Source organism: Populus alba, chromosome 9, assembly GCF_005239225.2.
Source record: "Populus alba chromosome 9, ASM523922v2, whole genome shotgun sequence".
NCBI classification, from domain to species: Eukaryota; Viridiplantae; Streptophyta; class Magnoliopsida; order Malpighiales; family Salicaceae; genus Populus; species Populus alba.
In genome coordinates this window covers 4,843,490-4,858,569 of record NC_133292.1, presented here as the reverse complement: position 1 = coordinate 4,858,569, position 15,080 = coordinate 4,843,490, and the positions used below count along the sequence as shown (strand labels likewise).

General features: G+C 34.7%; 2 protein-coding genes across 3 annotated transcripts; both read left to right on the top strand.

Annotated features, from left to right (window-relative positions):
• The first annotated feature begins 1,587 nt into the window (after positions 1–1,587).
• On the top strand, positions 1,588–3,639 carry LOC118035223 (sugar transport protein 8). The gene is made up of 4 exons (XM_035040743.1): positions 1,588–1,723; positions 1,841–2,160; positions 2,463–3,089; positions 3,187–3,639. The coding sequence occupies exons 1-4, from the start codon at positions 1,588–1,590 to the stop codon at positions 3,637–3,639; spliced, it is 1,536 nt and encodes a 511-aa protein (XP_034896634.1).
• A 2,588-nt stretch (positions 3,640–6,227) lies between these two features.
• LOC118035224 (uncharacterized) lies at positions 6,228–13,052 on the top strand. 2 transcript variants are annotated; one of them, XM_035040744.2, is made up of 9 exons: positions 6,228–6,683; positions 6,825–7,029; positions 7,198–7,288; positions 8,017–8,162; positions 9,405–9,648; positions 9,999–10,103; positions 10,194–10,376; positions 11,018–11,219; positions 12,065–13,052. In XM_035040744.2, exons 1-9 carry the CDS (start codon positions 6,524–6,526, stop codon positions 12,556–12,558), a joined length of 1,830 nt encoding a protein of 609 aa, XP_034896635.1. In that variant the 5' UTR covers positions 6,228–6,523; the 3' UTR covers positions 12,559–13,052. The 2 variants fall into 2 exon arrangements, with proteins under 2 accessions (XP_034896635.1, XP_073267568.1); XM_073411467.1 differs by lacking the exon at positions 6,228–6,683 and having other exon boundaries at positions 7,011–7,029; positions 7,206–7,288.
• The last annotated feature ends 2,028 nt before the right edge of the window (positions 13,053–15,080 follow it).

Genomic DNA, 15,080 nt, shown 5'->3' with positions numbered 1-15,080 from the left:
TCATTTGATTGACAGAACACTAGTCCTCTAGTGTTGGAAATATTTTAGAGGGCTTTTCCCAACCATTTCTTGTTCCTAGTTTCTCCAGGTACAGCAGAGACCATACTCTGGAATTTTATGAATAAATTGAAGCAGTAACTGTAATTTTATGTTGACATCACCGATAATGGACACAGATGAATTAAGTATCATATTCTAGTCGTGAAAAATTAAGGATACCACAGGTAAAAAGAAATCCTAAACTGGATGTGATCCAAAATACCAGCAAAGTGTAACATCTATTAGATATATAGACAAGTTCAAATCCAAACACGTCGAAGCTTTTTGATGGAAATTTAGAAGTTCATTACAAGTCAAAAACCTTAAATACCAAAAACAACACTTGATTTTCATTACCCTAGTAATAATGAATAAAAAAAACAAACTAGTAAAACTATTTCTTTCGAATAAATAAAAATTGAAAAACATAATAATACGGAATTAAAAAAAATAAAAAAGTAAAATTAATCAATGAAAATATCTATTTTTCCAAAAAGCTCCTACATCATTTTTTTTTTATTTCCTTCTTTATTTTCCTTAAGATTCATGTCCTTTCTTTCTTTTACTATATGTTGCATCAATCATAAATGCTTATTTGTAGAAAGTATTTCTCAACCGCATTAATGCTGTTCCTGGAAGGAAACTGATCGTTTCGTTATGAAAAGGCCAAGAAAGATATTTTTGCAGAATATAAACCAATGGCAGAGTCATCAGTAGTGAAGGATTTAGATGACAGGAAAATATTCAAAAAATAAAATTGCCAAAGATTTTGCAGTGTCTAGAATGAACAGAGAGACCCCATTGTGAGATATAATTGATATTTAAAAGAATCCAATGCACAAGAGACGGGAACAGTATCGGGCAATCTCCATCAACATTCTTCTACAAACACCATGAGGCAAAGCCAACAAGTGATAGCATGAATGTACCTGTCATCTGTCAGACTATCAATCTATTGCTGAGTGTTGTTTATGAGTTACAATATCTATGCATGCCCGAGTTGCAGGCATCGTGGCCATGTTAATTTGACAAATTAAATTACCATAACTCATTTTTAATTTCTGTTTCTTTATTGTTTTTTATGGTTAACTCGTGCTGAAGAATACCGATCAGAGAGCAGAAGAAGGAGGTATTTTTATGGTTAACTTGGCTGGTTGCTGATTTGGAGAGAATAACAGTCCAGAAAAGCTATCCACAGGTGCAATCTCAAACAAAGAAAAAAAAAATTAACCAAAAGAGAGATTTTAGGAATCGGTTAATGAAATCTGATACTACTTGGAAGAGTTTGATACGATAAGAACCATTATTTAGCTCTCATAAATAAACTTCTATCCTTGCTTAATTTCTGCCACCTGGCTAAATGCTTCTGATCTGCTATCAATTTCCTAGGTAACAAACTTCTTCTGAACTTCAAGCTCTAAAGATGACTGTCATGAATATATGTTGCAGCTTTTCCTGTTCTTCCCAGCAGCAAAGTGACCTTATCTGATATTGTTATTAAGTGAAAACTCTTTTTATTTTTCAGAGGTATCGGATTTAGGTGAAACCATGCCCGAGTTAACCCTGGTCGATGGATCTGGTGTTCGTCGGGACTTACCCGCCAAGCTTACATGGCAGGTCATTGTTTGTACCGTTATTGCAGCCTGCGGTGGTCTCATGTTTGGGTACGACATTGGAATTTCGGGTACATACCTAAACTAGATCAGGCATGCTAGTTTTTTTTTTTTTTTTATTGCCTGACAAAGCACAGATAATCTTATGCTAATTGTTTTCTCGTACTTGTGGTTTTATATGATTCTAGGAGGAGTGACAGGAATGGATATGTTTTTGGAAAAGTTCTTCCCTGAAGTTTATGTCAAGAAGCATCAAGCTAAAGCAAACAACTACTGCAAATTTAACAGTCAACTTCTCCAGCTCTTCACATCTTCCCTCTACCTTGCAGCCATTGTAGCTTGCTTCATCGGCTCAATTTGCTGCAAGAAAAGGGGCCGCAAACCCACCATGCAGATTGCCTCCGTCTTCTTTCTTGTTGGTGCCATTTTAAATGCTGCTGCTCTCAACATTGGCATGTTGATCGCTGGAAGGCTTTGTCTGGGCGCTGGAATTGGTTTTGGAAACCAGGTGAAATTCAAACATATATTTATCAGGCAGTACCGATTATTTGAGAAGCTTCTTCATATATTTTTTAAGGTTGTTAGAGAATAGTAATGAACACTCACTGCTTAGTTACCTGCTCTTGCTTAGGATTGCTTCTTATTGTGGTCGACTAACATATTATAACACAATATATTAGAGTGATTTGTGGGATCTTCAACTTTGTACGGAAAGGAATAACAGAACACCACATTATTTTACTCAACTTTTACATCACTTTCAGCATGTTTGCTGCTTCCAAATAACCTATAAGAGAAATTCTAATGCAGGCAGTGCCATTATTCATATCAGAAATTGCACCTGCAAGGTACAGAGGAGGCCTTAATCTTTGTTTTCAGCTCCTTATCACAATAGGCATTCTAACAGCTAATGTGATCAATTATGCCACTTCAAAATTACACCCCTATGGTTGGAGAATTTCACTGGGTGGTGCAGCATGCCCTGCTTTACTTCTCCTCCTTGGCTCTCTTATGATCGTGGAGACTCCGACGAGCCTCATAGAACGAGGAAAGAATGAAGAAGGGTTGTATACTTTGAAGAAGATTAGAGGCGTTGATAATGTTGATAAAGAGTACGAAGAAATTTCGCAAGCTGTTGAATTTAGTAGACAAATCAGGCATCCCTTCAAGAACCTTTGGAAACAGTCAGGTAGGCCTCAACTAGTATGTGGTGCACTTATTCAAATCTTCCAGCAGTTCACAGGCATCAGTGTGGTCATGCTTTATGCCCCAGTTCTCTTTCAAACCATGGGGTTAGGTGAGAATGCATCATTGATGTCGGCTATAATGACTAATACAGTTAAACCAATAGGAACTGCGTTTGCAATTGTTGTGGTTGACAGATTTGGTAGAAGAGCATTGCTCATTGAAGCAGCCATTCAGATGTTCATTTCTTTGGTGAGCCAAAAACAAACGTCTCGATCGATGATTTCAATTTCCACTGCTGATATCTGTTTTAGCACCACTAAACCAGTTCATTTTTTGCTCCTTACAGGGTGCAATTGGAGTAATCCTCGCAGTGCATTTGCACTCCACAAACGTTGTGGCGAAACATTATGCCGTACTTGTGATCGTCTTGGTCTGTGTGTTCTTGGCTGGTTTTGCATGGTCATGGGGTCCCCTGGGATGGCTAATCCCAAGTGAAATATTCCCGATAGAGACTCGAAGTGCTGGCTTCTCCGTTGCTGTTATTATGAATTTTGTTTTCACATTTCTTGTTGCTCAAACATTCCTCACCATGTTATGCCACATGCGAGCAGGGACTTTCTTCTTATACTGTGCTATGCTCGTTGTAATGTGCCTTTTTGCCATATACTTTCTACCTGAGACGAAAGGAATCCCAATTGATGAAATGGTGGAAAGAGTGTGGAAGCAGCACTGGTTCTGGAAGAGGTACTACAAGGATCAGGATACTGGTAGAGGAGGTCTGGAAATCCAACATGCATAAACACAAGGAGAATACAATTGCATAGAATTTCTTATTGTTTCTTTTAACCATAGGGTTTTCCTTTGTATTTATTTTTCATGCCTTGATTGGCACTGAGATAATTCCCTTTAATAGCAAATATTAAATTGGAGATGATCTTGATTATGGTTAATAGCTTGAGTTTTAGTGTTTATGACAAAACATGTTCCTTGTTGATGCCCTTTTATTCGTATTAAATCTTGTCGAGGAAGATGCAAGATTTGTTCAACAAAAACTCTTGTGTATTGCAACAAGATAGTGATCAAACCTCAAGAGTCCATCACTGAGTAAGTTTTTTTTATGAACAAACAAAACCATCAGTGATAATAATGAGTACAGTCCAAGTTATCCATAATAAAGGATATTGTGAGAGATTTTAGGAGTTAGATGAAAGTCCAAACTCAGATTTTTCTTTTCTTTTTTGCAACGCATGCAGAGATGATAATGATCAACTAGTTCAGAAAAACAACTTCATGCATAATATCTATGCATAAGAATTGGACATTCATGAGTTTTTTATTCTTACAATCCAACCTTGTAAGACATAGTTTTTTCGATTTTATTAAGAATATTTCTAATTGATTGTTTTATTTTCGTACATATAATTATTTATTTATTAACGGTAAATCAATTAATGAAATGAGGTTAAACTAACCAAATTTCATTAGAAAATGAAAAAAAAATAACATGTCCTAATTTAAATAAATAAAATGTTAGAAGACATTAAAATTAAATGAAGTGGGTGATAAGATCGAAATTCAAGAGGCAACTATTGACTATTGTTTGTTTTTGTGGTTGGAAAGTAATTTTATAAAAATTTAAATATTTTTGTTTTAAATTAAATATTTTTTTGATATTTTTATATTTTTTAAATATGATTGTTTTAATAATAAATTTTTAAAACTAAAAAAATATATTGTTTTAATATATCTTTAAATAAAAAATATTTATAAAAAAAAAAAAACCGGTATATATATATACACACATACATGCTTATACCTATTGAAACTGACGGTTGGTAACAATGCACTTTAACATTTTTGTTGACGATTAGCGTTCAAATTACCATTCCAATTATAATTATTAAATTCGGACCGGGACAGCTAGCATGTACTGTAAATTTTTTAACTCTTAACCACCGGAGGATATGATTCACATATATTCTTAAATTTCATTTTAATAGCTAATTGTACATCCATGATTTCTTACCAACAAAAACAATTTCAGATTAACATAAAAAAACTCTGCTTATTATAACAGTTGATTAATTTATTGTTTTAAAAAATGATTTACAATAATAATTATATTTTATTCATTTGTTAATTGACGTGACCATCTCCAAGACTCAATTAATTCTTGATAAATATTATTGGATGTTCATATATTACTGAGTTTCAATAATATTAATTATTTATTTAATTTTATTGATACTAATCTTTTTTTTTTAATTTTAGAATGCGTTAGTTTTTCCTTTATTTTTATACTTGATTTCTTTATTTTTATACTTGATTTCATGCATAGTTATCAGACCCGATTCAGACTCAACTAAGAAACCAGACCTTGGGTTACACTAATTAACTCAGGTCAATCCAAAAAAATTTTAAAAAAAATATTTAAAATTTTAATATTTCATATAAAAAATTAAGAAACAATCCATGTGAATATAGACTATATATATTATAAATAATAAAGTTTAAAAAAAATTATTTCAAAATATTTTTTATCCCACGTTAAAAAGATATTATATTAATATGTTTTCTTTTAACTTAAAATATTTAAATAAAAAAGGTTTTTTTATCCCATATTAAACAAACATAATTTTTTTTTCTTATGAACATGAAGTATATACTAAAGGGTTTTAAATCTCACATTGAAAAATATTTTTTTTTTTATGAACATAAAGTAATATATTAAATGGTTTCAAATCTCTTATCGAAAAAATAAAATATTCTTTTTATATAATGAACTTTAAAAATAGTTAATAACCAACTACAAATAAATAAATAAAAGGTTTCTAGCTAGGAGAAAAAATACATTTAAAAAAAAAATCTCATCCGGGTTTTGCTAGGTCACGGGTTAATTTAGTTTTTTTTTTTTTATCTTTTGTCTTATTTGGACTAGTTCAGTCATCAAGTCAATTAAGTTCTAGATTAATTCGTTGGGTTGATTTAAATTTAATAACTATGATTTCATGTTGTTAGTTGATTTAGTATACATCATTGTTACAATGTGATGTGAAAATGATTTTTAAAATTAAATAATAAAAAAAAAATTGTAATAAAAATTATCTATAATAAAAAAGTAATTTTCAAAATTAAAAAAAAATCAATCATGTTTATCTGTAATTGAAGAAAGGAAAAAGAAAAAAGAAATCAAACCCTCTATAACCACTTATCTGTAATAAAAGGAAAAAAAGAGAGAGAGAGAGAGAATTTTCAAAATTAAAAATTTACTTAAAAGATTATTGTAATTTTGCTTATATGCATAAATTAGTTTATACCATTTAATTTATTTATTTTTTCAAAAAGAAAATACAATGATATTTTTATCATCTTCATCTTTTAGCTGATTAGACGAATCATCTTGCAGTAGTCCACTAGTTGACCAGTCGAATTCTTTGGATCAATATTTCTTACTACAGGCTCGCCGTTGTCATTCAATCCAGACCACATCTTTACCTTATCATTGCCTTGCCAGTGGTTCTCTTCTTGTAGGCTGTAACTACCGCCATTTTCCCGCTATAAAATAACGTCAGGAGTACCTTTGTCTACTTCTATTCTCTTGCTCGTATCTTTCTCCTTTTCAATCATTCAAAGCAAATTGGGCCCAAACATTTAGATTAGTTCCAGACAGTTAGATCAGACCAATGGAAAGCAGCAGCTGCATTTACAAAGACCCCAATTCACCCATTGAAGCTCGTGTGAAGGACCTTCTTTCAAGAATGACTTTGAAAGAGAAGGTTGCCCAGATGACCCAAATCGAACGCTCTGTTGCCACTCCCCACTATCTTCAGGATCTTGGAATTGGTATTTTATATATATATCCTCTTCAATTTATATGTTATAGTCTAAATGATTCAATGAAGTTTACGTTTGCTGTCGTTTTTCTGTTTTCGGGTTTTCTTTCTTTTAAGCATTTCTTCATTAAGTTAGTGGACTATTTGGTAGGGAGTGTAATGAACGCTGGAGGCAGCGCACCTTTTCCAAATGCAAAGTCGTCTGACTGGGCGGATATGGTTGATTGGTTTCAAAAGTTAGCACTTCAGTCGCGGCTTGGTATACCCATTATATATGGGATTGATGCTGTTCATGGTAATAATGGTGTTTATGGTACCACCATATTTCCGCACAATGTTGGCCTTGGAGCCACCAGGTGAGTTTTTAATTCTGTTCTTTTATTGAGTGGGATAGCTAGCTTAATGTTCAGATTAACATTTCTGATACGTTTACATCATTTGAGAAATTAGAGAAAGATTAATTTCAGAGTCAACTTATTAGTGTCACTGCTTGTCCTGAACTGTAATGCCAAAATGTGATATAGAGATGCAGATTTGGTGCGGAGGATAGGTGTTGCAACAGCTCTTGAAGTTAGGGCTTGTGGCATTCAGTATACGTTTGCTCCGTGTGTGGCTGTAAGTTCTTGTAAATGCAATTGGGTACTCCTTTTTGAGTTCTCTGGTTATGATTTGTTCTGCAGCAGGATTTCTAGCTGAATTAATTGACTGTCTAATCATTTTAATATAAAATTTTTGTACAACTTGCAAAATCACCAAGAAGAAACCAATAGAATCACCTAGTTCTTCCTAAGAAAATAAAAGTTTTTGCATTGAAAGCGTGCAAGCAGTGATAGAAAGAAGTGTAAAAATTTATTTAGATGGTTTTATTACCTTTGTTTAATCAATGTGGTATTCATGGTCGGTGAATATTTGCAAGATTCAAAATAACTCTCTGTTTGGAGACCAGATGCAATGCTTGATAAACTGGATTGGGATCCTCTCATATTCCTTTTGTCATATTTGTTAAATCTGACCTATTAAATTCAAACCAAATGGACATGAGTTAATGAATAATTAAAATGACAAGAACTTAACCACCATAATATAATGAAAATAGGGTTCTTTAAATTTAATGACATAAATAATTCTTTTATTGAGTTGGCTTGGTACTAATCTTAGAAGATCATTTATTATGAAAAGATGTGGTGCCTCTAACACAATAGTATGGTATCTTTAAAGAAAATCCAGAATTAACATACAGTGGTATTGTTGGTTTTCTTCGTTGTTCTTTTCTTCATTGTTTATATTCCTTCTTGCTTTAGAGCTATAGTATGCAGAATAATTTATTCAATGGGTGCTGACAGGTATGCAGGGATCCCCGGTGGGGAAGATGCTATGAAAGCTACAGTGAAGACACTAACATAGTTAGAGAGATGGCCTCTATTGTTACAGGCTTGCAGGGACAGCCACCTGAAGGACACCCAAATGGCTACCCTTTTTTGGCAGGAAGGTAGAGAAGTTAATATCAACCATTTTTCCATTTTCATTACTATCATGGTTTGCATATTGCATCTTTACTAGGAGCCATAGGAACTGGGCCGAGACAAATGTGAGACTGTTTGGACTCAACTCTAGTGTCTCTGTACATCTATCAAACTTGGCTTGAGCTTAAGGTACTTTTATGTCACCCTGCTTACCTAAGCTTATCACACTTGTACCAAAGTTGAGCTCAGTTCACTTGGGTCAATGACTGTTATAACTTATAAGCTATAGCTTGAGTGGATATTCAGCTGAAGTTTGATATATCACAACTTAAAGACTACAGCCTCATAAAAATACTTAACAAAGTAAAAAAAAAAAAAAGTAGACCCCTGTAGCCTTGTCGAGGTGATGCAGCATCCGTTGCCTAATGGGTTACACTCCTGTGGAACTGAACTACTCCAATACATGCCTCATGATAATTTAGTGTCAAACATTTGAAGGAAAGTTGTATTCATGAATCAATCAAGCCGAATACCAGATTTTGGGGACTCAACTTGTTTATATAACAAGCATAGAAATTTGTTTGAGCTTGAAATACACCATGAGTTGATCTGTAAAAGATGTGTAAATGTATTTGGTTGAAATACATCATGAAAGAGCTTGCAAAATCTTCAAACTAGCCAATTTCCAGTGGATCTTGAGTTGTTTGGATCATTATTTTTAATAAGTTAAATAACAATATCACATTTCTCTGGACACCAAATGATTTTTTTTTTTCCGGAGGGTGGGGGGTGGGGCTGATCTGTTCTTGAGGACTTGTTTTTGCATGGAGAAAATTTTCATACTTGTGTTTAAATTCACGTGTTGGGCTTACTATTTGTGGAGTAATATCTACACACGAAAGGGTGTTGATTATAGTGTTGCAAATTCTAGAACAAGTGGCTGCATAACCAAATGTTGTGCAGTTAACGTTGTTTCTCTTTCATGTTAGGAACTTTTGTGAGCAGCTTTCTGATAATACGACCTACAAGCCTTAGAAACTTCTCTTACAACACTGGCAATGAGGCTCTAGTTGTGCTTGTTGGAGTTAATGCAAGAAAGTCATTGCCTGAAATTTATTTCCTAGTTCAATCTACACCGCCTGGATTCTGCAGATCAGTTCCATTCTCGTGCATGCATAATGTCGACCTATATATGTTGTTTTGTAAATTGACTTGCTACTCTAACCCCATTGGTAATTACTTTTTCATTGATGATTATTTGATCCCAGAAACAATGTTATTGCCTGTGCTAAGCATTTTGTTGGAGATGGGGGTACTCACAAAGGTTTAAATGAGGGGGATACTATATTGTCTTATGAGGATCTAGAGAGGATTCACATGGCACCATATCTAGACTGTATTTCCCAGGGTGTTGGCACTATTATGGTTTCTTATTCTAGTTGGAATGGACGCCAACTGCACGCTCACCATTTTCTCTTGACAGAAGTTTTGAAAGACAAGTTAGGTTTTAAGGTAAAGATTGCCTCTAATTTTTATTTCAGAATCTTCTATCTGTAAAATGAATGTTAAACTGACACTAAACTAAAACAATGATATGCAAAATTTGGTTGATTTCTTGCTGGCTTGTTAATCTCGAAGTTTTCTTTTTGGTGATCAATAAGACTCAAAACCTGACTTTTGAATCATTTAAATTTTGAAGTGTTTCCACCTTTTCTCTTTCGTCCTTTTCTTTTCTGGAGGGAGGAGATAGCAGGCTGTGTTGGATTATCACTCCTGCTTTCATCAAATACTTTTATGTTTTTATGGAAATGAATTTTTGAACGTCTGGGTACTTCTGACTGGGAAGCAATTTTTTGTTGCAGGGTTTTGTTATTTCTGACTGGGAAGCACTAGACCGACTTAGTAAACCTCTTGGGTCAAACTATCGTCGCTGTGTTTCCACTGCTGTTAATGCTGGAATTGACATGGTAGAGACAGCACTCAAGTTCCAGCAAGCCTATAATAAAAGTTTCTTTCCTTGATTTATGCCCTTACTTCCCAATGTGCAAAATATGCAGGTAATGGTGGGGCAGAAACATAGAGAATTTATGAAAGATCTGATTTTTCTGGCAGAATCAGGGGAGATCCCGATGACCAGGATTGATGATGCTGTTGAAAGAATACTGAGAGTGAAGTTTGTGGCTGGTCTTTTCGAATATCCGTTTGCTGATAGATCTTTACTAGATATAGTTGGTTGCAAGGTAACTTTCAGAATATCCAACACATAGTAATTGCATAGTTCTCTCATTAGAAGATACAAAATTTCCCCATTTTCCAGCCAAGACGAATTACTTTTTCCATCTCTTTTAGGTTTTAAAATCACAAGTGAGAGGTAGACACGGTATACTTGTAGACAGTGACATTCCCACTGTTGTATCATGCATCATTGTCACTGGATCTAATTTCCATCTGAGGTGGTAACCGACACCTTAATCGCAAAACTGAAATGGTAAAATCAACACTTCAAATAATTTTTTAGGTACTGTCAAATAATATTTTGGGTACTGGAATGCTGAATCCATCTGTGGATGGGGAGATGACTGATCAACATACAAAGGGAAGAGAGGAAAAAATGTTGAATTTGAATATTTATGGAGGTGGGCAACACAGTAATGATAATGCCACCAGTTGGAATACTGGAAACTGATTTAATAATGTGAATGAGGAGATCAAATCCCGAGTATTAGAAAAAGTTGTGCGTGTGCATACAGTTTGTACATCTATATCATTTTTTTTCACCACTAGAGTTTGTAACAGATTTAAACCTTCATCTGTAGTTGCAGATAACACTGTTCAGTATATTCCTTAAGTTACCTTTCTTTATCTTAATGCTTTTATGCAGCTGCATAGAGAATTGGCACGTGAAGCAGTTCACAAGTCCTTAGTTCTTTTAAAAAACGGGAAGAATCCAAAGAAACCACTTCTTCCACTAGATAGAACTGCTAAGAAGATTCTTGTTGCTGGAACACATGCTGATAATCTTGGATATCAATGTGGAGGTTGGACCATAGCCTGGAATGGGATGAGTGGCAGAATCACCATTGGTATGCAGTTCTGTGGATTTATCCCTAATGATGAAATTTAACTGAATGTGCATGTAGATCCTCAGATGCCTAGGGGGTTTCTAGTTTTCTTTGAAGATGCTTCCTGGTAGGAATTTCTACTATTGGGGAAGTGCATATATAATCCACCTGCCACATGCATTTGCTGCATGAATACAAAGTGACACTTTATTGCAAGTTATTCGTGAGTTCCTTGTCCGGATTTCATTTAGTTCTTAACTTGGATATGCTAACAACTATCTATTCAAGTTGATTTTGATCACTTGTTGGAATATTCATGGGTTGCAAAAATTGCATTTGCATCTTTCTCAGGATGTGTCTGTTTGTGGGTGAGCGGGTGTGATGTAGGTGATAGGTCAAAGTGTGTTACTTTTTTCTCGCTAATGATTCTGTGTTTTCCTCTCACTCCCCTTTCCTGAGAGGAAAATAGAATGATAAAGAAAGAAAGAGAAGAAGCCAGCTTATAGACTTGGAACGTGTGTTTAATGTCTTAACTCTCCTTTCAACTTGTATTGATCACTACGGTATCATGTTGGGGAACAAGATTTTGTCTGTTAAGTAGTTACTAAATTACAAAAACAGGGAATAGTCCTCATGCCCTCCCCTCTCCATCTCCCATTGAACCCTTTCATGATTCTTGTAAGATCCCTGGTGAGTCCCTACAATTATGCAAATTCGAGTTTAGTAGCTAAACTGGTTGGCATTGCTATTTTGAAATGCCATTGCAATAATAATTGTGTTACTGGAAAAATACACACACACTCTTTAGTACATGATGCTGTGAGAAAATGCAAGCATTACACTTATTAATGTCGCTTATGTTTCAGGGACAACTATCTTGGATGCCATTAAGGAAGCAATAGGAGAGGAAACCGAGGTGATTTATGAAAAAATTCCATCACCAGACACCTTAGCAAGCCAAGATTTTTCTTTTGCCATTGTAGCCGTGGGTGAAGATCCTTATGCAGAATTCACTGGTGACAATTCAGAGCTTGCAATCCCCTTTAATGGGGCTGATATAATAAGCTCAGTCGCTGATAAAATCCCCACATTGGTTATTCTGATATCTGGAAGACCTTTGGTTATAGAACCATGGCTCTTGGAAAAGATAGATGGTCTCATTGCTGCTTGGTTGCCTGGAACTGAAGGAGAGGGAATTACAGATGTTATATTTGGAGATTATGATTTTAGCGGCCGACTGCCCGTGACATGGTTTAGAAAGGTTGAGCAATTGCCAATGAATTTCAGAGATAATTCAGATGAACCTCTATTTCCATTAGGCTTTGGGTTAACATGCAAAGCGGGCACTTCTTTTGACTGAATAAATTGAAGGCCCAGATAAGCCCAAGGTCCAATATTTTGGATCAGGTAGGGCAGCAAATAAGGGTTCCTATCGTTAAATTCCGAGAACCAATTCTATGCTTGACATACACTTCATTCCAAGCTCGGTCTGCAAACCCTCGGTGGTCCATATCCGTATTTTCTCCAAGCTGTTTCATTGTTCGACATGTAATTAATAGTGAACTCGGTGTTGCGATGACAATAATGAGGAGGTTATGTGAGATAGATATATCACATCAATGTTGCAAGTGTGCAAATCTCTGTCAATAAAAGGAAAGGGAATTCGGAAGACTAAGAATTGCAGAATCAGATTCGCAACCACAATAATTTATCATGGTATGCTCCTTTTTCTCATCCATTTTCTCTTGTCCCAAGATGCCTCTAATTGTGGTACTGGAGTCTCTTTGTTTTACTCGAAAGGGCATTAATGTTATATATAGACGGAATGCTGCTTCTGCTTTCCATTGCTTCTTCTTTTGCTTGTGTGTAAAAGTAAGCCCTCGATAAGTAATTATTCTTCGATCTCTGATGACCAGATAAGCTTCGTAGGGAATCAAAATTACTTCATCTGGCAACCTCACGAACCCTTTTAACATATGGCTAGAAAATTAGAGCTGCATTATTGTCGAAAATAGTATGAAGTATATTTCAACTAATACCATTGTAGGAATCAGAATATATAGTTGAGAAAATAGAGAGCAATAGATAACCGAAAGTGTTAATAATTGACATAATTTTTGTGGTTGTAATTGGTAACTTGTAACCAGTTAAGTTCTTGATTGAAATAGGAATAAAGTGAATGGAGGTGCTTTCATGTGCAAGTTGCAGAAAGGTCTCTCCTCCTTTAGAAAAAAGGATAGTGGCTGTTCTTTGTCATTTATTGCTGAAAAAGCTAGTTGGGATGGCCCTGTTGCTACCAGCAATGAAACTGTATCACTTACGCCTATTGAATTTGATCGCAGTAGATATATGCTGTCCTGTATCAGATGGATTGAAGAGAATGACAGCATCTATATGCAAGGGACATGGGTGGTCACTAGGGTTTCACCATGTTTGCTCCATTAAAGCACGATGAAATGGCAATGGTGGTATCAATGGCAACAAGGCAGCAGGCTTGGCTTTTAACACCAGCCAATCTGGCTAAATGCCAAGTTCCAGTCCTTGAAATCTTGAGGTGGATTTCACTCTGTTCCTCTTGCTGATAGTTTGCAGGCATCACTAGGCAATTAGTTAAACACGAACAGGGGAGAAAAGAAGAGGAAATCTTGTGTGGAACACAAGGTATCTTGCTGCTAAACGAGATTAAATTCAAAAGAAACTTGAAACACATTTCTAGTGAACTCTTGGAAGTTACTTATAGCTCACAGATCATCATTGCGAGGATGATTAATTCATCGAAATGAAACGGATGGTTAAATCAATGTCTGTGGCATCATAAGAAAAAGAAATACTTTTCGTCTACAAGGCATTGTAAATCATTAATTCAATGCCATGATTGATTCATAGGAAGATTATTTGTGTGCCATGGATGCAAAACCTAACATTAACAAAAGCGAAGTTACTTTACTGAAATTTCATGGCAGCAGCCAGCAGCAGTGATAATTCATCATGACTAAGTTGTCTCATTTGGCAGCAGTCATTAGTTCAACAAAACACTTAATTAACAAGAAGATTCTTTCTTCTGAAGGAGTAAAGGATGCTTAAAAGGTCCCCCAAATGAAAATTCCCCCCCCACCAAGAGAGAATCTCTATGTCCACTTAAAAGAGTATAAAATCATGCGTTTTGTAGTGTGATGAATGCTTTTTAAAAATATTTTTAAAAATGTATATATTATTTTTCACATGTCATTATATCAAAATCATCAAAAAAATATTATAAAAAACATTAATTCAATATTTTTGAAGTTAAATATATTTTTAAAGCTTGTTTTAAAAACAGAATTTATATATATATATATATAAAAAAAAAAGTACCCTATCCAAGCTTGTGATTAAATTGGATTGAAAATCTTTGAGAAGTTTTATTTAATAAGTTAGACCGTACAATTAGGGATCACAAAACAGTAAACTCATGAACTTTGAACATTCTTAAGAGGCTAGAACCAAAGATGTACGGATTAAGTGATTAAACTTAAGACGACCAGGTAATCTGCCTGGATCTTGCTTGGTACTGTACTGGTACATAATACTCCTTTAATCAAGTAATTTGTTAGCCCCAGAGAAGGATCTTCTTCTTCCTTAAAAGAATCTCTTAAGAAAGATCCATGTGGAGAAAGATTGCTCAAGCAAAAAAGAGAAGGGAATTGAAGTGGAATGGAGAGTCAGCCTCGACTACGGTTTCAAAGGTCAAGCCCAAGTCAAAGAGACCATCTATTTTTTTGTCATTATTGGTTAAGATTTCTCACAATTTCTAGGGTTTAAAAACTGTACTGAATTTAAGGGATTTGCGCACAAATAGCTTTAATTATGAAAAACAATTAAAAAAAAGAATTTATTACTAAA